Here is a 24,848-nt window from a genome sequence, read left to right as displayed (position 1 = left end):
GAAAACAAATCACCTTTCTGATATCAGATATGATCTAATTAAATCAGAAATGCTCAATCACCCATTAAACTATGGTATTTTGGGCAGTTTATCAATTAGGTGTGAACTTCAAGTTTGAGTCAAGTGCTGTCGATACGACATTGTATGATACTCGGAATCGGAATCGGAATCGGGTTCTTTCATGGAATTGGAATCGGATGAATCGGCCGGAATCAGAAGAATCGGATCAGTAACTCATATGTTTTTAGCACAAGCTTGTTTTGTCGCCAAAAGGTAGGAAAAAATTGATAAAAATAATTTGTAAAAAAATATATGTTAAGACAAAACATTACACTCAAAATAATTCATTAATACAGTATTAATATAAGCAAAATATATTTTTACTGTCAAAAACTATGATGATCTGGCTGGATAATTATTGTACTGAGCCAAATAATAAAGACATTTATGTCATAAGAATCAAATTTGTATTTAATTACTTCAAAAAAATCTAATTTTGAAATAAAATAGATAAAATAATAAAAACATAACAAATATTTACAAGAGAAAAATAAATTTTAGTTTCTATTTTATATTTTCCTAACAATTAAATTTTTAGAATCAAGTCCCGGAGGACGAGACCATAAGGTTTTGGTGGTTTCGGGAGCTCGATCCGTCCCGGCCTAGGAAGTCCGGTTCAAGTCTCGCTGAAGTGACTTAGGATAATTGTGGAGGTACTCGTACTCTAACCTCTTGGTATCTTCTATTGTCCAAAAGTCCCCTAACGCCTCGGGATCTGGGACTTATATAGGCGGTCTATTGACAATCATTCTGCGTTGTCAGGATTGTCAGAGTCCGCATGAGGGCGGGTTAGCCCCGCATAACTGCCCTACACGACGCTCGTGTGGATGTTACGGGCTGGCTGTGCTGAGACGGGCTTCCCTGGCAGGCTTAATTTTAGGCCCGCATCGCTTATCCGAGATCACTTTGAGCAGGTCAAAGATCTTAATCATGCCATACTGGCTTTATTGGGGACGAGGGTCTTATTCTTAGTCCCGACCAGGCCTCTAAAGGGTTCGGGACCAGGTTATTCATGACCCAAATCCATTCTTCTAAGGCTCTTGTTTACATGGGCCTATCAATAACGATACTTAACTCTATCTGAACATGCCTAAGGGCCTTTCACTAAAAAAAAAATACGTAAATTTGAAAAATAGTAAAATTAAGAAGGACCGGATTGTAATTTTCCTCAAATTCAAACCCCTGGGCCGACCTTCTCTTCTCCTTCCTGCCCACTCATTTATTCCCCTTTCGCATTTCTTTTCCTCTGCCTTTCACTCAAATCGAATGGGACTGTGCCGATTGAGATTTCTTCTCCTGCGCTTGTGGTTAGTGAGAATCGAAAATTTTTTCTTTGAATCGGCTCAACTCGGTGAAACTCTGCCTGATTCGGCCAGAAAATCAGAAAATCGACCGAGTCTCGTCTGATTCCGAATTGACTCGGCCGAGTTGACTCAGAATCGGTCGATTTTTCAATAAATCTAAAAAAATAGTAAAAACAACGATTTGTCTGAAAAACAACGATTTTTATTGAATATCGCTGTTTTTTATGATCCAGATTTGTCTGAAAAACAACGATTTTCAATAAATCTAAAAAAATAGTAAAAAATTTCCAAAAAATGTAAAATTTGGTCTCCAAACACATATTAATATGGAGAACAAGATGAACGGTTCGGATCGACCGTTAGAATTTTGAAAACTCAAATATTGAGCCATAGCACGGGAGGTCTCTATGCAACCCATAGCACCGTAGCCAAGTCCTATATATATATATATATATATATATATATATATATATATATAAGTAGTTAGCTACTCTACTTCCATAAGCATATGGGGGTATATATACATAACAATAAATTAATCCATTATTTAATAAATAAACAGGAGAAATGTATAAGCGGCATGCGCAAAGCACTTTGTGGGAGATGGTGGTACAAACATGGGCATCAACGAAAACGACACAATCATAGATTTCCATGGACTGCTCAGCATCCATATGCCTCCATACTATAATGCCATCATCGAGGGTGTATCCACCATCATGCATGTGGTCTCTTTTTCAAGCTGGAATGGTGTCAAATTGCATGCAAATCATTTCTTAGTTGCTGATTTCCTCAAGAATAACAGGCTCAAGTTCAAGGTTTGTGCAAAGCATATTTGATAAATAAATAACTTGATAAATAAACAGGAGAAATGTAGCAGCTTGTGCAAAGCACTATGTGGGAGATGGTGGTACATACATGGGCATTAACGAGAACAATACAATCATAGATTTCCGCGGACTGCTCAGGATCCACATGCCTCCATACTATAATGCCATCATCGAGAGTGTATCAACTGTCATGATCTCTTATTCAAGCTGGAATGGTGTCAAAATGCATGCCAATCATTTCTTAGTTACTGATTACCTCAAAAACAAGCTGAAGTTCAAGGTTTCTTCCTTACCTCTAAGGATATTAATCAGTTAATTGATCAATCAGTTTACTGTTCATACAAATCATTAAATATGCATAAAGTTTTCTATTGTAACTTTTCTTTTAATTTACCTGAATGCTTCTGTTACAGGGTTTCATCATATCAGATTGGGAAGGTCTTGAGAAACTCACCAACCCTCGCAATTCAGATAAACGCTTGTCTGTAAAGCTTGGAGTGCTTCCTGGCATTGACATGGTTAGTATCTAGAGTCTTTTCCCAATGGTAGTTCTTCATTTTTTTTTTTCTCTATTTGGATAAGATCCTTCTTTGGAAAAAAGTAGGGGATAAATCTCCATGTACTACTACTAAATATAACCACAAAAACATTCATACAGAGTTAGAGGTCTAAACAGTCAAAGAAGACAAAAGAAAACAAGTACTGTTAACAATCTTTAGCAGAGAGAGAACTTTAAATAGAAGCCACCCCCCATTCCCCTCTTGCTAGCTAGTTTGAACATGAATTAAGATAAACTCTTTATAATTGTTAGGAAGCTTTCCCCATCAGTATTCTTGTCACAAAGGAATAAATGAACATTAGAAATGTTTTATAATATCACGTATTTCAATACATTCACACAAAAAAGTGAAACTTATATCGTACTAATGGACCGCCATCTTATTATATATTCTTCTGATAGTTTGTTTGTGCATACTATAGGTAATGATTCCCTACAATTACACGGACTTCATTGGAAATTTGACTAGCCTGGTCCATGTTCATATTATTCCAATTAGCCGAATTGACGATGCGGTGAGTAGAATACTTCGGGTCCAATTCATGATGGGCCTCTTTGTTTTTTTTTTTTTTTTTTTTTGAATTCGATGATGGGCCTCTTTGAGAACCCCTTTCCAGATCCTAGCTTAGCCGGCGAACTTGGCAAGCAGGTTTTTCTTACCACACACTTTTTACATTATCAATTCATAAAAGAATTTCTAGTCTATTATGTTGGAAATACATTTGGATAGTGTTGATGAATAAACTTAATTAGCCACTAAATTCGTGGCTGCACAGGGATAGATTTTGAGGCTGATTAATGAGCGAATTTGAAAGAGCAATTCTAGATCATTCTAGACAAATGAGGAGTCTATTTGACGTGTCTTGGAGTCTAGTTTCTGATGGTTCAAGTTTCAATTCGTTTGGAGTTCCCTACAATAAGTTATGGCAGTTTTAGTTACCAAGGGTCAGAATTAACTGCTGCTGTTTAGAATTCTATTTTTACTGTATACGAATTTCAAGAGTCTTAAGAGTCTATAAATAGAGTTGTATTTTGTTGTAAGAAAGTGTAAGAGAGAAATAGAGAAATTATAGATTGAATAGAGAAATTTCAGAATATTGTCTCTCTTCCCTCCACCGAAATATATATCAAATACTAACAAATTGGTATCAGAGCCTTGTTGAAAATGGCCAATAGAAATCCAAATGCATCCTTCAAATACCCAATTCTAACCAAAACCAACTATGATCAATAGTCATTGCGAATGAAGGTCATTATTGGCACTCATGGCTTGTGGAGCATTGTCGAAAACGGGATTGAAGAGCCCGAAAATGATAGCGCATTGACAGTAGCTGAGATGAATGCTTTGCAAAAGAAAAGAAATGGAGATCAAACCGTGCTAAGTATCATCCATCAAGGGTAGGAGAAGATTGCCAATGAGACGATCCAAACCGAGATGAATGCTTTACAAAGTCCAAACAGTCGATCCAAACCGTTCAACTTGTTGGATATGTTAAAATGTGCTTGCAGATCAAATTTTACATTTTTTTGAAATTTGTTTACTATTTATTAAGTATTTAACAAAATCGCTATATTCAGACCGTTGAATTTTTGTACCCATCTTAATAAATAGTAAAAAAATTCAGAAAAAATGTAAAATTTGATCTGCAAGCACATTTTAACATATCCAACAAGTTGAACAGTTTGGATCGACTGTTTGGACTTTATAAATATAGGGTGTAATCCGATGTCACCAAAAAAGGGTGTAATCGAATCCCTCCTCATTTTTCAATAATACTTCAATTGCTTTTAACATATTATAAAAGAGTATGGCTAATATAACATCAGTGTCATTTCAGTCTATATAACACCAACTCCAAAACCTATCAAATCGAGTTCAAATGGTAAATCCAAACCGTTCAAACTAATTTACTTTATTAGTGATGCGTTTACATGCAAACTTTTTATATTTTTGAGTTATTTTAGTATCAAATCAAGTGGCAAAAAAAATTGAAAAATGAATGTATTAAAATTAACTTAAAAACTCATACATTTGACCGCTTGATTTGATACCAAATAAACTCAAAAACTTATAAACTTTACATGTAAACGCACAACTAATGAAGTAGATCGGTTTGAACGGTTTGGATTCACTATTTGAACTCGATTTGGTAGGTTTTGGAGTTGATGTTATATAGACTGAAATGACACTGATGTTATATTAGCCATACTCATTAATAATTTTTTTACTATTTAATAACAAATTTCAAAATAAACTACACAAATCACAAATACATAAATTTGTCACATTTCTAGATGTACGTACATTAATATTTTACAGTAGTATAAATTACAGTAGCATAAATTGACAATCTCTAAATTCATATCATTTAATTAGCATAATTGGTTCAAAAAATAAAAGAGTACACTACAAGTAATAACCAACACAGTAGCAATGAATCAGATATTCCTGGCATGGCAAAGCATTTCAGACTAAGAAAAATATGATGGAAAACCCCATATACCCAACTGAATCGATAACAGCACCAACAATATGTGCCAGTTTAGGTGAATTTAATGGTGTATGCCATGTCTCAGTGTAGTGCCAACCCAGGAAACCTCAAAGAAATAAACATAATCCAAGAAACCTTGACAAAAATAAGGGAAAAAAGAAAGAAAAAAATAATAATAAATAAACTAAAAGAAACTACAAGCTCACAAGGCAACTTATGATTTTAATTACAAAATATAGAAAATTTTCATCAAATAATGGAGAACAAAGGAATTTCATGTACCGATAGACGAAGAGCAATCTTAGGTGCTACTGGAATTTCATCAAATATGGCCAGGCTGGTACCGGTAACAGTGTCGCAAAACATCTACTGTTTCGATTTTTTTTTTTTTTTTTTTTTCCGTAGAAGAGAACTTTGGGATAGCTTGAGCTGCTTTGCTTCGGTTCTGTAATATCAGAATTTAAACTAACTATATATTGGTGCTTATGCTTTTATGTTTGCTATATGTTTCTGAGTGCCTATTTATAAAAATTAAAAAACACGAAGATTAAGGTAGATTAAATTGACATGCACATATGAGAAAGGTACTGGTACTGAACAAATGGGAAAGGTACTGGTACCGAACAGTGGCTGCTGAGAATCAAATTAAAAAGGATAAGTAGCAAATTTACAGGAATCAAGCAAAATAGCTGTTGAGAATCAAATTAAAATCGCACAATTTAAAAACTAGAAAACAACTTTATTTTGTTATAAAATCAGAAAACCCTAGCAATATCTAAAAGGGGAGAAAACAACAAATTAATAAAAACTTACCGGTACGAAACAGATTTATTCAATCAGCTAGATTTTCTTTGTATTGCTGGGTTCATGGTACAGTCTTGAGGGAGAAACATACATATTATGACATTAATGTCCCTCTGCGAGCATACGTGCTGAATATTTTTTCAAATTGCAAATATTAAGTTCTAGCTGGCAATGTATTATGTTCTTACTTTTTTTATCAGTGTTGTACTCTTGTATTTTATTCTACCAACCTTCCAATGCATTTATATTACTGTCTACATTAAAATCAACAAAGAGAACTCACTGTAGCATACCTTGCACTGGACCTCCCATCAAGTGCTCTCTTCCTTTCTGACTCCAGTTTCGCGAGCTCCACAATTTTGGCTTTCAACTCCTTCCTCTGCGTCCTAACAATTTCTATCAGCCTCTCTTCGCAACCTCCACAATTTTAACTTTCAACTCCTTCCTCTGCGTTCTAAAAGTTTCTCCGCCTCTCCACCTCTTCTTCCGCCATATCCCTCTCTCTCCTCTCAGCACCTTCGTAACCCTTTCCCCCTTTGCCCTCGACCACCTTAACAAAATCAGCAAAACGGATCTCTATCTACTCCTTGTTACACCGAGAAGATAGTCTTGCAATTGATTCCGACAATCTCCACTCACAAAAGGCAGAGATCTGTAAAGAGGTGGCGACGAGTTTGTTCCTTCGCTATTCTGTCGTTGCTGAGAGAAAACTGTTTTTGCTTGGGAGAGAGAATAAAATATTGAACAATCCGAATTTTTTATTAATATCGTTAACTCAGAGAGTTCGGTTCTCGGTAGCCCAATATTTATATGGAATAGCGGATTAGCTCTGTTCCTGCATTATTTTTAAATTCTTTTTCTTTTCTTTTTTGAAAATCTCAGTAGAAGCTACTAAGTAATTATTTTTAATTTCAATTTCGTGTTTGGATGGCTCTGCTCTTAAAATAGTAAAGCTATTCTGAAAATAGCTCTATTCTCTATTCTCTATTCTCTGTCTATTCAAATGCATCTAAAAATAAATTGATAAACTTAATAACACTTTAGTTCTACTTGGATATTTTCATAAAATCTAAAATATGTTGTTATTGTTATTTGTTGTTATCATTGTTGTTATTAGTATTATGAGTAGAACTAGGATGCGCTTAAGCTTATAAGGTTTAGTTTATGAACTTAACTTCAAAATCTATCGAATTAACTTTAAATGATAAATTAAAATTATTGAAACTAATATACTTCATTGATGATGCTTTTATATGTAAATTTATAGATTTTTGAATCAGTTTAGTATAAAGTGAAGCGATAGAAAAATAATGAAAAATAAATCTATTAAAATAAACTTGCAAACCTTTTTTTTACGACTTGACTTTATATATGTAATTATTTTGCAAATTTATGAATTTTGCATGTTAAAACATCACTTGTGAAATACATCAGTTTTAACGGTTTGGATTTATTGTTTGAAACTAACTCGGTATATTTTGAAGTTACACTCACTAAAATTTGATGAACTTAAAAAAACTCTAATTTTACATATTTTACGTAGATATGTAATAGAAAAAATTATCAATAATTTTACAACTATCAAAACCGTTTGCCGTTAGAATCAGTGTTGTAAATAACGGTATAAGGTTACCGGACAGACATGGTACTACCAAGTGATTAATCAGAAATAATTGAGAATAATCGGTCATAATTGAAACTAATCGGTCGATTAATCAAAAAAATCCGTAATAATTTGATTACCGCCAACAACTAATCAGTCTAAATTGACGTTTTTTACAACACTGGTTAGAAACTTAGTCATGCCATCTTCGTAAAGATAGCGTAGATTTTTTTTTTTCTAAATGGAGGTCTACTGATCAGTCATGGATATCTATATTAGTGAGGTCATTGATATGATTCATACAGTAGTAGTTTATACTAGTGGTTTGCAACTCGGGCGGGTACGGGTACCCCGGGTATACCCGTCTCGGGTACGGGTACGTCTCGGGTACGGGTATACTCGGGTACAAGGGTATTCGGGTACGGGTATGGCGGGTATAATTTTCAAAACCCATACCCTACCCGTCCTATACCCTTACCCGTGTACCCTTGACGGGTAAGGCGGGTACGGGTACGGGTAGGGCGGGTACGGGTATTTTTTTTTTTTTTTTTTTTGTTGCTGTTTTTTTGGTTTTTTTGTTGCTGTTTTTTTTTAGCTGGTTTTTTTGTTGGGTTTTTTTTTTTTTTTTTCTGTATCTCATTTACAATACACCTATCCATGAATTCATATCCCCTGAGGTAACATGATATTTATGTTTAGATCGGGGCAAATGATCAGGGATAGCACGATTATTAAAGGAGTCAGATGATTGCATCTAGTGCAGATCTAAACATAAATTTTATATCACCTCAGTGAAATGGACCTCCTGCTAGTAGCCTCTGTAATGGACACATCCATTGATAATCCTGACTCTTAATCACCCATCGGACGACTTATATCAAAAAATGATGAAATTGGTGAATTTTGTATAGTAAATAATACGAATAAATTTCGAAAAAAATATTTTCTACTTTTTTACGTACCATGTGATCAAATAATACTTGTAATTATCAATTTTATATAATTTCATCTTTATTTTCTTCTTAAAATTGAGTCAACAATTACAAACCGTTCATTTTTATATGAGCGATCGACGATCGATCTGCAGTGAATTACTTCCAAATTACTTTTTAAATGATCATGGGAAAATATTGAACTGTATTAGCAAAAAAAAAAATAAACTTTCTTTGTGTCGAGGTTTTGATCCAACGCGATCTGTTTGTGACCCTATGATGTGTGTATATTCCGTAAGCTTGATGGATAGGTAGATGAACATCAAATTTCAACAAATTTCACTGTAATGATATTAATGTGATACTCTTCGATTTTAACGGTTCCGATCAATCATTAGATGACGTATACTTGTAGGTCTTCATTAACTCATGCGGCAAGAGTTCACGTGCTATGTTCAACAATGATAGATATGAGTTCTTGATGCAACAAGAATGTTATGTTGTATAATTTTTTGGTTCAAACTATTTAGCAATTCATAAACATGTTTTTTCCATTAATTTTCGTGCAAATTTCATTTGCAATTTTTTGTCTAAATTAATTTTCTAAACTATATACTATATATAATTTCAATCCCATTTAAATATGAATTGCAAGAATAAAATACCTATCACATGTAGAAGTTCAAACTAAACAAATAAAAAACTAAAATTTAATCACTTATGAATAGTAACTACGGCAGAATTTTCATTTCTAAATATCTAAATTAAACAATAATAAAGTAATTTTGTATGCATTAAGAAAATTAATTTCAATTCCCTCTCATCCCCCACGGCCCCACCCCACAGAGTTATAATTGAGCTGAATTTTATTTACAGAGTGGTTTTAACTGCAAGCAGCGCTCATCCTATTTAATTACAAGAGCTTCCATATGAGTAGTAAATTGCATAAAGCTTAAAACGCTCTGTTCTCTTTACAAAAATAAATCTAACATATTCAAAATAAATCTAACATTTTCAAAAATAAATCTAACCTATTCAAAATAAATCTAACATTTACAAAAATAAATCTACAAAACAGAAATTAAAAAACAGAAATAAAAAACAGAAATAAAATAACAGAAATTAAAAAACAGAAACAAAAAAACAGAAATTAAAAAACAGAAATTAAAAAACAGAAAATAAATATAACCTATTCAAAATAAATCTAAAAAACAAAAATTAAATCTAACCTATTCAAAATAAATCTAACATTTTCAAAAATAAATCTAACCTATTCAAAATAAATCTAACATTTACAAAAATAAATCTAAAAAACAGAAATAAAAAAACAGAAACAAAAAAACAGAAATTAAAAAACAGAAATTAAAAAACAGAAACAAAAAAACAGAAATTAAAAAACAGAAATTAAATCTAACCTATTCAAAATAAATCTAACATTTTCAAAAAAAAATCTAACATTTTCAAAAATAAAATCTAGCATCAAAACAAATTTAATTACTTTACATCTAACAAATCTAACATAAACTAAATAAATCTAACATTTTCAATAAATCTAACAAATCTAAATATCTAATAAACGGAACGGATAGTCCACGGATACGGATAGTCCACGGATACGGATTCAAATACGGATATAAAACGAATAATGGTCGGATAATTAAGATATATTAACTTCTAAGATAAAAATATTAATTATAATATTGAAGAGATAAGAGATGATATGTTGATATATTATATATATAAAATAAAAGAATGGAAACAAAAGTTAAAGTGATGTAGTGAAGAGATAAGAGATGATATATTGATATATATTATATATATAAAATAAAAGAATGGTAACAAAAGTTAAAGTGGTGTAGTGGTTTGATGCTAAGCCTTGATCCTAGAGGACAGGGGTTCGAATCCCAGCTCAAGCAAATTTGTTTTAGCGCTGAAGGTCCTCCTAGCGGGTCCGCCTCAGCAATTGGGTTCGCCTAGCGGGTCTAGGTCCGGTCCGGTCCTGTCCGGGTGGGTCGGGTCTGGATGGCACCGGGGGGGGGGGAAACACAAATTTGAATTTTGAAGGGGCAATGAACAGTGGTCGGGTATACGGGTACGGGTACTCGGGTATACGGATACGGGTACTCGGGTACGGGTATAGTCGGGTACGGGTTTAGTCGGGTAGGGTAAGGTCGGGTATGGGTCCAAAAATGTGAGTCCGGTCCGGTTTTTGCCCTTACCCGCGTACCCGCGTACCCGACCCATACCCGGGCTCGGGTACGGGTACCCCGGGCGGCGGGCACGGGCGGGTAGGGTAGGGTATACCCGTTAAGGGTATTGTTAATCCTCTAGTTTATACCATATATATTGAAGGGAGGGGCGATTCGTATTTAGTGCAAGTATTGATTGAGTTCAAACTTTGAGTTTTTATTATTTTTTTTCTTTTTCTAAATGATAGAGGTCTACTGGTCTAGTCATAGATATCTATATTAGTGGGGTCATTGATATGATTCATATAGAGATAGAAAATTGATTGATTTCAAACTTGCAAACCTTTTATATATATTACTTTTTTCTTTTTCTAAATGATGGAGGTCTACTAGTCATAGATATCTTTATTAGTGGGGTCATTGATATGATTCATATAGAGGTAGAAAATTGATTGAGTTCAAACTTGCAAACCTTTTGTATATATTACTTTTTTCAATTATTTTTTTCTTCATTGATATGATTAAACTTTAGAACAACAACAACAATTAAGTCTTAAGTCTCAAATAAATTGGAGTAGGCTAGAAATGAAATCCAATCACAATCATAAAATATAATCAAACTTGAGTTTTTTTTTTTGTGAAATCTCAACCGTTCAAATATGTTCTACACAAAACTCAAAAGTAGTCACTGCTATAGTGATAAACGAATAATTCGGGTTCAGTTTGGCGGAGGTCAAAAATTCGTGATTAGAGTTTAATTCGAACATGATTTGGTACAACAACAAAGCAAATAAAAAAACCTCAAAAACAACCTCAAAAAAGAATTAAAAAACAATTGCGTTTTTCTTGCGAATAATTTGTGATTCGCGTTCTATTCGGAGTTCAGTTTAGAAATGTCAAAAAAAGAACAAAATGCAAATTATTCGTAAATATATCGAGTATATTGTTACTGTGGTCACTCCCAAGCAATTTCAATAATTTAAAAAAAAAAAAAAAATCAAAGCGCAAATAAAACTTGGCCCTGCGCTATTTCTGAATACATGTCGGTCACACAAAAAAATTGGGATATCTTAGAGGATACGCAATCGGTGGGGGTGAGTATGATTAAGAGCCGGCACATAAATAATTGAAGAATTAATATTAAATTAGCAAGGACTGGCATTTAGTTTGCGTATCTCGATGACTCGATCCGGTGCAGATCCGAGTGGCGCAAGCTGTTCGTTAGGCGAGCAAATTTTCTTCTTTTAAAAACTTATATATCAAATTAGCAAGGACTGGCATTTAGTTTGCATATCTCGATGACTCGATCCGGTGCAGATCCGAGTGGCGCAAGGCGCAAGCTGTTCGTTAGGCGAGCAAATTTTCTTCTTTTAAAAACTTATATATCGATTGCATTACAGTTCATCAAACAATTTGAGTTTTTTCAGCAATCAAATTTAATAATTCTTAATACATCAAATTATATAAAGTTTTTAAATTCTGATTGTATATGTGAGGTACGATACTGAACTATTTTATTTATTTATTACTATTTTGATTTTTTACTTTATTTTGATAAAAGACTATAAAATCCGTTTCATTAATAGAAACCAGATTAACTTACATCCGAACTACTTTATTTAATAATTATTAGATTTAATTAACAATTAACTTTAGAAAACAAATATGACGCTTAATAGGACAAATTAACCGATTTGATATTTTCTTTTTTTTAGGGTGAGGTGGCAAGTTGCTATCTCTGATTTGACATTTTTATTCTCAAATAATCTTCTGCACCTTCTGTTCGTGATGATTTAATCACGGCCACCGACTAAACAACCGATTTTAACCGTTTTCTTACAACACTTTATTTATCTAAATGTATGTATCTTAAATTTAAACATTTTCATTTAAAGATTCATTTTGCCAGTTAATGTGATTATCAAATATATTTGTCAATATAATATATTTTTAAAATAATACATTGAAACACATTTTTTTTAAACTACTTTAACCAACTAATTATACTTATCTACTCTAAAAACATTTTATTATCTTTTTCTCCATCTCTATTTACAACTGGATTCACTTTTGTCCGATAGCCGTCACGTTCCGACAACCGGATTGCTCACTGCCGCGCTCCGATCAAGATGGAGATAAAAACTCTACACTTCGAGTTTCAACAATACCACACTCTCAAATGTGCTCTCTCTCCTCTCTCTCTCTCTCTCATTATCTTCTTCGCCTGAGGAGATAGAGACAAGAAAGACGAAAAAATATCGCTATACCGAAGAAAAAAACTAATAAAAGAAGTAAGAAGAATGAAATGAAGAGAAGTGAATGAAGAAAAAAGAAGCGTCGACAGTTAAGATTTATTTTTCTTTTTCTTTTTCTTCCTAGGCGAAAAGAGCGAATCTCTCTAATTATGGCAGCCACGCCAAGAATAAAGATCTTCTATTGAAACACAGTTGAGTAATGATTATTCAAGTGATTCACAATGATTTTAAGTGTCGGTAATGCTAAAAATCTAGGGTGGAGTTTTTGTCCAAAAGATTTTGGACAAAGTTTCATTCAAAGCTGGATCTAAACCGTCCGATCTGTATCAAAATTAATACATCCATTTAGACTAAAATATGTTTGCACGAATCTCAATGCAAATTAAACGTTTAAATTTGACTTTGGATGAGGCTTTGTCCAAAGCCCTTTGGACAAAATCCAATCCCCAAAAGGGTATCTATTCAATTAACTAGTTGTTTCCATGTATATTTGATTTGGACATTTGGTGGTTGAGATTGTCCTATATGCTAATACATTCGCTGGCAGCATCTGCCCGGTTTTTCCCAAAAAAAAAAAAAAAAAATTTGTCCTATATGATATAAACAAGTCGGATTGGAATACTAAAAGCACAATTTTTTTCCTCAATTACAATTGATCATCTATTCTGAAATGCGAATTAGAAGAACTTCTATTCCTATCCCATAGACAATCTAAAAGCACATTTAAATTCCCTTATATTACCGTTGTAAAGAACAGCTACCTTTTGCTGGCTTAGTTGTTCGGATCCCTAAAGTAATTCAACTTTTTAGTTTAAATTAGGACTGTTTAATTTGAATTAAGACCAATCCGATTCAAGATAAAACGCACAAGTTCTTTTAAACTGACGGTCCGGATCTAAACTAAAAAATTGACTTACTTAAGGAGATCCGAACTCCCCCATGTAAGCCACATTTTCAAGAAAATAAACTTTGCACGACTGCACATCCTTTTTTTTGGGGAGAGGAGGGCGTCCGACGCCCATCGGACCACTTTTGTGTTCGATGGGTTCTCTCACCGTCAGATCTGCTTTAGAATTCGTGTGTACGAATTTTAAAGCAGACACGAAATTACGGGTGCGAATCTTAAAACAGATCCGACGGTGAAAAGAACCCATCGAACACAAAATGGTCCGATGGGCGTCGGACGCCCCCCTCTCCCTTTTTTTTGTGGTTAGAACCGTACATCCTTTTTAAACAAGAAAATTAAACACATAATCTAAAAAATTAATTTGTCGCCAACTTGTGTCTAGAATCAGAAGAGGTGAGAAATGACTTCTAACTTATGCAGGGCGGACTCAGTATGGACTACGGGGTAACTGTCTCTTCTGTATTTTGAACTTTTACAAAGATTTATAGATCTGAACTAACTTTGTTTTTCTCTAAAATTTTATGTCTCTTATGAAATTCTGATTTGTAGTTAGAGTTAAATTTATGGTTAAAATTATAATAATTTTTTTGAATTCTTATTGATGATTAGGATTAGAAATTAGAGCAGTGAAAATTATAAATTAAAATAATTTTTTATCTAAGATCTAATTAGCTAATGAGTTTAAATCTAATTAGCTATTTAAATCTGATTCACTATTTTTTCTTTTGCCTTCCTCACAAAAATCATGAATCCGTCACTGAGCCTAACAAAAAGAAAAGGAAAAAAAAAATGAAATGAGTTTAATCGGTGTGATTTAAAGAGACACATCTGTCGGCAATAACCGTTAAGGTGATACAAAAAATTATTTCTGCTCGGATTTGGCTAATATGCTATGGGTAGCTAAGAGGCCTCCCATGCTACGGCTCAATATTCGACTTTTCAAAATCCTAACGGTCGATCCGAACCGTTCATCTTGTTCTCCATATTAATATGTGTTTGGAGACCAAATTTTACATTTTTTGGAAATTTTTTACTATTTTTTTAGATTTATTGAATATCACTGTTTTTTATGGTCCAGATTTGTCTGAAAAACAGCGATTTTCAATAAATCTAAAAAAATAGTAAAAAATTTCCAAAAAATGTAAAATTTGGTCTCCAAGCACATATTAATATGGAGAACAAGATGAACGGTTCGGATCGACCGTTAGAATTTTGAAAAGTCGAATATTGAGCTGTAGCACGGGAGGCCTCTTAGCTACCCATAGCACCGTAGCCAAGTCCTTTCTGCTCCAACAAACTTAGATTCGTGTTCTTCTTTTCTCAAATTTTTTTTTTATGTATTTTGCTTGTATTTTTTTTTTTAGGAAAAATTGCAACACTTGATTAGTGATATTAGTAAAACATTTCAATTGAATGATTTTTTGATATTGATATAATAATAAATTGAATGAATTATTGAAAACTTTAGAAACTATTTAATAAATCGTCTCAATAAAATTTAATTTCAATTTTGAATCAATTACAAAAAAATTAAAATACTCATCCTGGTTAAAATATAAGGCAACTAACAGTGGAGCTAACACTAAGAATAATTGGATAGATAAAATTTCAACGCATGCAATTTGTCCAAACTTTGGATTTAGTTAGAATTCAAGAGTTAACATCATCCCTATTTATTCGTGCATAATTTACGACTTCACCATTGTGGATTCAAATTTGCTGTTTTTTTTAAAGAAAAACAACACTCTGCTTTTAGAGAGAGAAAGTGTAAATTGAGAGAATGAGATAGAAAGAGAGCAGAGAAGAGAGAAGGAAAGAGATAAAGAGATAATGAAGAAAGGTGTTTTTTTTTTTGGAAAAAACAACGAATTTGAATTCCACTATCGTAATTAATGAGTCGCGAATTTGAATTCCACTATCGTAAGTAAAAAGTCATTCTATGTATAAAACTCAGATATAAAAAATAATAATATCTCCCTATTTTGTTAGTATTTTGCTCCGGTCTATTCTAGTTAGATTTTTCATTGTTATCTAATACAAATATTCAAAGTGACTTTTCTTCCATTTTATCCAGAAAATAAATTGTGACATCAATGTCAAAAGTTTCAGAAGTAAAAGCTTAGACTAAAAGTTTTTCTTCTTTTCTCACATGTCGCAATTCAAACTTTAGAATTGTCAAAAAAAAAGAAACAAAATTTTGAAAACCTTCGCAGCAGATAATTATCTAATTTACAAATGCAGTTTTTTTTTGTCAAATTTACAAAAATGGACGTAAAAATATAAATAGGTGATGAATATAAAAAATAAAATAAGTATTAGCCTTGTTCAAATGTTAATGAGTAACAAACAAATACAAATAATTACTGAATAAATAAATGATTTATATAATTTCATCCCTAAATATAGTAAACAAATAAACATATTAAATATTTGAACACATGTACAAATCAACATCATCAGAAATTATTAATTAAATAAAATATATATAAACATTTTTTTAAAATCAGCCTTGTCATAATAATATATTATAAAATAGATGAATAAAAATTAACATGTATAATTTTTTATCTAGTAATTATCTCATAGGATGTGGGATAGTACAGATGAAAACTTCGATCGACACTCCTAGTAGCTAACTTTTAAAAAGGTATATTTGAGGGAGCACTGCACATTGCATGCACACTTAAATTTTTAAATTTTTCTATAGCAGTAAATGACAATACTTTCTGCAGAGGTTGTCGGTTTGAAATTTGAATAGTGATTTTTTATAGATAATTAAATAGAAGTTAGTAGGTCTGACCTCCATCTTTCTATCTCAATTTTTTTTTCTTGGTGATTACTATTTATGAGTGCAAACTGCAAAGTTTAGATTCTTCTTTTAGAAACACATCACTAATTTTGAAATATAATGATAATGAGGAATTTAAAAGGCCTCCCGGACGAGGGCGGGCATCATTCCTCCACCTCTCTGAGTTGGGGAGCCTTCGTTCTGGCCATGATCATGGGTCCCATATAATTATCAATAAAAATTTAATTTTAAATAACTATTCTTTTAATGCAAAGTTTAGATTTTTTTTTAAAACATATTTTGAAATATAATGTCCATGATCATTGATCCCATATAATTATCAATAAAAATTTAATTTTAAATAACTATTCTTTTAAAACTATTATACAACAAAACTAACTGATTAAATATTTTGTATATATCGCGCTAGCATACAAATAAAATACATCATTTTAATTCTGTTCTCATATACATCAAGAACTAATAAAATCAATATATCAAATTTTAACTACTAATATGCACATATAATTGAATTGGTTTACAATATATACAATGATTTATATTTGTTAATTTAAATATCGATAATAAGATAAACAAGTTTTACATCACAATTGTATGCCATTTTTTTTTTGGGGGGGGGGGGGGGGGGGGGGGGGGGGCATAATTTATATTACAAACAAACTGTTGTACTAGAAGCATCATGTATCAACAAAAAACAGAGAAACTAATACGTGCTCAAATTGCGTATCAGTGCAGACCAATACGTCCTATCAGCCCGTACCAATATATCAACCTGTCTAGCTATATCAGTACATAAATATAAAATACTATAACTAGACCTTACACGAGTAAGAAAAAACTGATACATAATGATATTGAGCTGCTAATTCAGTACATAAAGATGTCCTGAACCATCAGTCATTCTTGGTCTCAGCACAAACAAACTCGTTGATTGAATATCAAACAGACCGAGATATTATTCGATGCCAGTTGTATTCGATCCCTCACATGTAACGCATTCCACATTTTAAAGAACTTAAAAAGCTGGAGCTTTTTCTTTCTTTCTTAAATTTACCTCTACATGGGAGCGCATAAAGTTTTTAACTTTCACATTTTGTGGGATATTTTAGCCCCGACAGGCGACAGTTGAGTCTGCTGAGCGGTCACTTTCTCAAAAAGAAAATAAAAATTATAAAACAATTACAAAATAAAAAAAAACCCGCTTGTTCCAAAACGTGTAAAAAAGAAAATCAAAAGCAATAAATGCTTCCGGATGAGAACCAATCCGTTTCCAGCCAATCCGATCTCAATAGTGGCAAAAGAGAACAAGAAAAGTAACAATAGGATAATATTTTATAATATAATAGAAAGACGTGAGAGGCGGTCCAACGGACATGTAGATCAAATTCGGTTAGATATTTGTACGAGCCGTTCAATACGCATCAATATTCGTGCACTTTTGATCTGCTGAATTTGAAGTTATGTACGCTAATCTTGATGAAAATTGAACAGCTATGATTGATCCGTAGCACCGGAGATACCCAATCCCGAAAGAAAGAGTGCATGGCTGTTTGTCGTGCCCACAGCCCACAACAACCAGTCTAATATTTCCTCAAAAAAAAAAACAACAACCAGTCTAATAATCCGTCAAAATGCTGACTAAGAAAGAGAGGTGGTGCGCCCTTAATCCCGTTGGCCGTTGCATTGTTTCATCTTTCTCTTATATTATAATTTATAAATCTAAAACACTCCACGCTACTCATCTTCCTACCTCTTTAATTATTGGCTCCCCTTTCATACTAATACTAGTGCCTTCTACTCCATTTTAGGTAAGAAATATATTTGTAACTCTGCTTCTCCTTCATACTGCACAATTCATAGTTTCCTACCAATGTAGTATCTTTCGGTGCGTTTCCCAACTCTTTCAAAATTCATATTAAATGAAATTATCGGAAGCCTACGGACCAATGTTGGTCCGTTTTGTTTAGAGATAATTAAATAAACTAAATGAAATTATGGAATGTTGGTCCGTTTTGTCTTGAAATTGGACCCATGTTTTTTCTCCATGGGGCGTAGCAACGAGGACCACATTCTTTAATTGAATATTAATTGTTTTTAATTTATTACAACAAGTATTTTAATATCTTTTCTAAAAACCATTAACTTTGTCTTTTCTCTAGATTAATCCGGCTTTACTTTTCGAACTGCCAATAATGATTAATTATGTTTTTTTTTCTCTTTTTGTGTGTTTCCTTTATATCATTGTTTCTTTTATACTTTTATTTGTTTCTTTCTTTGCCGACACTTTTATTTATATCTATTATTTAATATATTTTATCATAAATAATTAATTTTTCAAGCTCTTTTTTTAAATACCCAAGCCGCAAGAAATTTCTGCGGTTTGGGACTTTATTTTTTTAATTTTTATTTGAAACAGCAAGAAATTCCTGCAGTTTGAGATTTTTTTTGGTGGCACTATAAAAACTCCGTTGCATTATATCTCTTTGAATTTAAAAAAAATGATTATCGTGTAAAAGACATATATTAAACAATCATAGATAATTTTAAGGATCTTTGAATAATAAATTAAAACAGTAATTCATTAAAAAATAAGCAAACATACACAATAAATAGTAAATGCATTTTAAAATAATTATATGGGTAATTCTTGAATAATCTCTTAAGCTTTCAGAAAAAACTAATACCGGTTATGACCAAACTGTATGGGTGCGTCATCGATGTTTTGGCAATTATAAAGTTATGGTCATTTAGAGAGCATAGGTGCGTCATCGATGCACTTCTGCTGTCGTTAAGCTGAGCATAAAACATCAGTGTGTTATAGGTGTTTTTGCACAGAAGCATCATTTTTTTTTTAACTTTAAACATCCATAACTTTGGTTAGGAAAGTTAAATTTGCGCGTATGACCCCAATTCAGAAAGGAGGGGACAAGATGGATCCGAATTTTACCTTGGAAAGTTTCCTCGGGCGTCGACAAAATCAAAATTTCAAAAAAAACATCGTTTAGTGCCTCAAAAATCCAGTTTAAGTTTTCTATCAACGGTAGACATACAACGATTGGTATTAGTTTTTTCAAAAACCTAAGAGATTATTCAAGAATTACCCATATAATTAATTTAAAATGCATTTACTATATAATTTAAAATGCATTTACTATTTATTGTGTGCATTTGCTTATTTTTTTAATGGATTATGGTTTCATTTATTATTCAAAGATTATTAAAATTATCTATGATTGTTATGTCATTTACACGATAATTATTATTTTTTTTTTTAAATTCAAAGAGATATAGACATATAGTGCAACGGAGCTTCTATAGTGCAAAAAAAAAATAATCCGAAATCGCAAGAATTTCTTGTGGTTTGGAATAAAAATTTCAAAAAAAAAATTAAATCCCAAACCGCAGGAATTTCTGCGGTTTGGGTATTTAATTTTTTTTTAAAAAAAGTTAATTATTTGTGATAAAATATATTAAATATTGGATATAAATAAAAATGTCGGCTTTCTTTGGGTCTTATGAAAAACTAGTCCCAAGTCCCAATCGAAAAAACCCCGAAAAAGATGTGTATTGTTCCAATCAGTGAAACGAGCGTGCTACTGCTCTGTGCTGTGGTCCCCACCGGTACAGGTACTAGCTACTAGCACTGGATAGTGAAGAAAGATCGTACATGTTCTCTTCATTTTCCAATAGTGCTCCACTGCTTCCCCTCTAAATCCTTCTTTTTTTGTGCCACAGGAATCCCTTCATTAGCTAGAATTCTTCACTGGTAAATCTAGTCATTCTTGCTGTGAGTCATTGTCGATTTGATTTCAAGCCTTTTTTTTTGTTTCGTGCTTTTTCTTAAATGAATCTTCCCCTTGCTATTACTGTGGAAAATATTGCATAGTAGTTATACTTCACTAATCTTTGGTAATAGAAAAATAAAAGATTCTTTTCTTCTCAAATTTGAAGAATGGCTTACAATATTAATCTCTTTTCTTCCCAGGATAAGACATGAGCATTTAGCCCTTCTGAAGAAAATCAAGTTATTTTCATTGAAAAAGGAGAACCAAGTTAATTAGTTGCAATGAGTCACATTTGGAGATGTGTTCATTTCCTGGTGTACTGCTGCTTAATGCTGAGCTCAGTGGGAGTACAAGGCAGTGGATATCCCAAGTACAAAGACCCAAAACAACCTCTAAATGTTCGAATAAAAGATCTACTAAGCCGTATGACCCTTGCCGAAAAGATAGGACAGATGTCCCAAATTGAAAGATCTGTTGCTACTCCTGATGTCATTACAAATTACTTCATAGGTATGAACTTGTTCACCAAATTAGTTGATTTTATTGACAATGTGTCTGGATTTATGATCAATTAGTTGTTAATATGTGATTTAGGGAGTGTGCTGAGTGGGGGAGGGAGCGTACCGGCACCTAAGGCAACTGTGCAGCAATGGGTGAGCATGGTGACAGAAATGCAAAAGGCGGCGCTCGCGACCCGTCTTGGAATTCCAATGATTTATGGCATTGATGCTGTCCATGGCCATAACAATGTCTATAAAGCCACTATCTTCCCACACAACATCGGCCTCGGTGCCACAAGGTAGATTCAGTATTTTTTTATTTTTTGCTGATATTTTTTTGCTTTTCAAAATTAAAAGTTGCGAGAAATTATTAGTTTTGAGGTGAATGTAATGTTGCTTATTTCTTATTCATTATGGTGGATTAAAAATAAATGTATGGCTTATCCAGAAGCACTGTAGTCTCCATTTAAAACGTGGCAAGTCATCTATATGACAATTTTGTGTGATGTTTCAACAACCAAAGTGGGACCAATCTAAGAGAATATTTATTTTAAAACAATTAAAGAAAAATAATATCAGTAAAATAGAAACACCACCGATTGCATCCTCTCCTACTTTACATACTTAATGGATACCCAATAAGCAAATAAAATCCAACAATTAAGAATGAAAACAAATCAGCTTTCTGATATCAGATCTGATATATAATTAAATCAGAAATGGTCCATCACCCATTAAAATAGGGTATTTTGGGCAGTTCCTCAGTTAGGTGTGAACAATAAATTTGAGTCTAAGTGCTGTCAATACGGGACTTCACATTGTATAAAGGCGAAACCTGTTAAGGCTTGCTAACCGATTAATTGGAAACTATGCGAAAGAAAAGAAAAGACAGAATTACTGATTAGCACATTCAACTTAATTATATAACTGAAGACATGCATATATGCAGGGACCCAGAACTAGCTAGGAAAATTGGTGCTGCAGTTGCCCTTGAAGTTAGAGCTACAGGCATTCCCTACATCTTTGCTCCATGTATTGCGGTATGAATGTTGTTTTTGTTGCACTTTAGCTTAAAGCATAAGCGCTTTAAATAATTGTGGGCCTTGATGTTTAATTAGGTGTGTAGAGATCCTAGATGGGGAAGGTGCTACGAGAGCTTCAGTGAAGATCCAAAGGTGGTCCAAATGATGACAAAAATTATCCCTGGATTTCAAGGCGAGGCCCCACCTAGTTCTAAAGGAAAACCCTTCGTTGTGGGAACGTATGTACCGAGTTACTCATACTTCAATTAACCCAACAGCTTTCATTTTCTTTTATATGAAATTTCATTGCAAGTACATACATTATAATTTGAAAGAAGTAAACTTTTAATTGCATTTTTTTGTTGCTACGTATGGGTACATAACATATATTAGATAGCTGTACATAATATAAATCAATCCATTACTTAATAAATAAACAGGAGAAATGTAGCAGCATGTGCAAAGCACTATGTGGGAGATGGTGGTACATACATGGGCATTAACGAGAACAACACAATCATAGATTTCCGCGGACTGCTCAGGATCCACATGCCTCCATACTATAATGCCATCATCGAGAGTGTATCAACTGTCATGATCTCTTATTCAAGCTGGAATGGTGTCAAAATGCATGCCAATCATTTCTTAGTTACTGATTACCTCAAAAACAAGCTGAAGTTCAAGGTTTCTTCCTTACCTCTAAGTATATTAATCAGTTAATTGATCAATCAGCTTACTGTCCATACAAATCATTAATTTGTATAAAATTTTCTATTTTAGTGTTTCTTTTAATTTACCTGAATGCTTCTGTAACAGGGTTTTGTCATATCAGATTGGCAAGGGCTCGACAGAATCACCAGCCCTCCGGGTTCAAATTACCACTTGTCTGTAAAGCTAGGAGTGCTTGCTGGCATTGACATGGTTAGTATCTAAGAGTCATATACCAATGGTAGTTCTTCAGTTTGTTTACCTTTTCTATTTATATCAGATCCTTTTCTGGAAAAAGGTAGGGGATGAATCCACATGCACTTTTACTGAAATTTTCTTAGTTTGGGGTCTTAAACGGTAAAAACAGAAAAATGAAAGCGGAAATAGACATGTCACTACCGTTCAATTTTTTTACAACATCTGTATATCAACACATTCACACAAGAATAGGAAATAGACAATCATCTTATTATATATTCTTCTGATAGTTTATCTCTGCATACTATAGATAATGATTCCGTACAACTACACGGACCTCATTGGAAATTTGACTAGCCTGGTCCATGATAATACCATTCCAATGAGCCGAATTGACGATGCTGTGAGCAGAATACTTCGGGTCAAATTCACGATGGGCCTCTTTGAGAACCCCTTTCCAGATCCTAGCTTAGCTGGCGAGCTTGGCAAGCAGGTCTCTCTTACCATACACTTTTTACGTTATCAATTCATAAAATAATTTCTAGTCTAGTATGATACATTTGGATGACAATTAACCAAATAAATTGGAAATTTTGGATAGGAGCATCGTGATTTAGCTAGGGAGGCTGTAAGAAAATCACTTGTGCTGCTAAAGAATGGTAAATACAAAGAGAAACCAGTATTGCCGCTCCCTAAAAAATGCGGCAAGATCCTGGTTGCTGGAAGCCATGCTGACAATTTGGGTTACCAGTGCGGTGGCTGGACTATCACATGGCAAGGGCAAGGAGGGAACGACAACGTAACTGTTGGTAATTTTCACAAGCACATTCTTTTACACAATCAGTCACATCTCTTTGAGTACTTTATCAAACATTTGCAATTATTTACAGGAACGACCATACTCGAGGGAATAAAATCTACAGTAGATGGAAGTGCACAGGTGGTTTACTCAGAGGAGCCGAGTTCTGACTTTGTCCAGAAAGGAGGTTTCTCTTATGCCATTGTGGTGGTTGGAGAACCACCATATGCTGAGACGCAAGGTGACAATCTCAACCTCACCATTCCTGCTCCCGGTCCTAGCGTGATTGAGACGGTTTGCAGCAAAGTAAAGTGCATTGTGGTGCTCATCTCTGGTCGTCCCCTTGTTATTGAACCATACATCAACAAAATTGATGCATTCGTTGCTGCATGGCTACCTGGCACAGAAGGAAAGGGAGTGGCCGATGTGCTCTTTGGGGATTATTCGTTCACCGGCAAGCTTTCAAGGACATGGTTCAAGTCTATCCATCAGGTGCCCATGAATCTTGGCGACCCGCACTATGACCCTCTCTTCCCCTTTGGCTTTGGACTTGAGACGCAACCATCCTATTAAATCTAGAGAACATTTTTTTTTTTTCTGAATTTAGAGAGTTAATAATTTATTGTAGCTCCATGTTCGCCATGTGAGGCAAGTAGGTTATTGAGTGAATTGGACTTCACCAAGCATCATTGTATCAGCCATGAATAAATCAATTGTGTTATGAATATATTATAAATGTGTGAATGTCATTTATGTTGTAACTCTCAATATAAATTCTCAATTTATTTTTTCACTACTCTATGCACTATTATTAGAATTAGTGTTCTAAATAGCTAGTTATAGCGGCGATATAACTTTTTCGGACCATAAACACTAAGTTATGAGATAAAAGTGCGCTAACTCAGCTACGACCGCTATTACCGCTATGTGCGACGCACTATTGCTACATGGGTTTTTTTTTTTAACAATTTATATGGGCTTCTGTACTTCTATTCTTATTTCTAATGCTATATGGTCTTTTACGATAAGTATGCTAAACTAAACTATGAATTTCTGTTTTTATTTGTGATTTATTCTCTCATTCTATATCGA

At 33.3% G+C, this 24,848-nt stretch overlaps 2 protein-coding genes across 4 annotated transcripts; both read left to right on the top strand.

Moving 5' to 3' along the window:
• Positions 1-1,944: 1,944 nt before the first annotated feature.
• LOC144560027 (uncharacterized) lies at positions 1,945-2,787 on the top strand. The gene is made up of 2 exons (XM_078309191.1): positions 1,945-2,182; positions 2,608-2,787. The coding sequence occupies exons 1-2, from the start codon at positions 1,982-1,984 to the stop codon at positions 2,722-2,724; spliced, it is 318 nt and encodes a 105-aa protein (XP_078165317.1). The 5' UTR covers positions 1,945-1,981; the 3' UTR covers positions 2,725-2,787.
• A 15,602-nt stretch (positions 2,788-18,389) lies between these two features.
• LOC144560023 (uncharacterized) lies at positions 18,390-24,465 on the top strand. 3 transcript variants are annotated; one of them, XM_078309183.1, is made up of 10 exons: positions 18,390-18,552; positions 20,730-21,039; positions 21,124-21,328; positions 21,979-22,069; positions 22,148-22,290; positions 22,492-22,735; positions 22,868-22,972; positions 23,268-23,450; positions 23,559-23,766; positions 23,848-24,465. In XM_078309183.1, exons 2-10 carry the CDS (start codon positions 20,811-20,813, stop codon positions 24,327-24,329), a joined length of 1,890 nt encoding a protein of 629 aa, XP_078165309.1. In that variant the 5' UTR covers positions 18,390-18,552; positions 20,730-20,810; the 3' UTR covers positions 24,330-24,465. The 3 variants fall into 3 exon arrangements, with proteins under 3 accessions (XP_078165309.1, XP_078165310.1, XP_078165312.1); XM_078309184.1 differs by lacking the exon at positions 18,390-18,552 and adding an exon at positions 20,424-20,531; XM_078309186.1 differs by lacking the exon at positions 18,390-18,552 and adding an exon at positions 20,565-20,653.
• The last annotated feature ends 383 nt before the right edge of the window (positions 24,466-24,848 follow it).

Source organism: Carex rostrata, chromosome 9 (genome assembly GCF_964058835.1).
Source record: "Carex rostrata chromosome 9, lpCarRost1.2, whole genome shotgun sequence".
Classification (NCBI taxonomy): Eukaryota; Viridiplantae; Streptophyta; class Magnoliopsida; order Poales; family Cyperaceae; genus Carex; species Carex rostrata.
The sequence above is the reverse complement of the archived record's forward strand: the minus strand, read 5'-3'. Positions and strand labels throughout refer to the sequence as shown.

Excerpts from the sequence above, each read along its gene's own strand:
- LOC144560027 (XM_078309191.1), top strand. The coding sequence starts at position 1,982 with ATGGGCATCAACGAAAACGACACAATCATAGATTTCCATGGACTGCTC. Across the intron at positions 2,183-2,607 it reads ATAACAGGCTCAAGTTCAAG|GGTTTCATCATATCAGATTG; the intron begins GTTTGTGCAAAG and ends CTTCTGTTACAG.
- LOC144560023 (XM_078309183.1), top strand. The coding sequence starts at position 20,811 with ATGAGTCACATTTGGAGATGTGTTCATTTCCTGGTGTACTGCTGCTTA. Across the intron at positions 23,451-23,558 it reads CTGGCGAGCTTGGCAAGCAG|GAGCATCGTGATTTAGCTAG; the intron begins GTCTCTCTTACC and ends AATTTTGGATAG. Across the intron at positions 23,767-23,847 it reads GAACGACAACGTAACTGTTG|GAACGACCATACTCGAGGGA; the intron begins GTAATTTTCACA and ends AATTATTTACAG.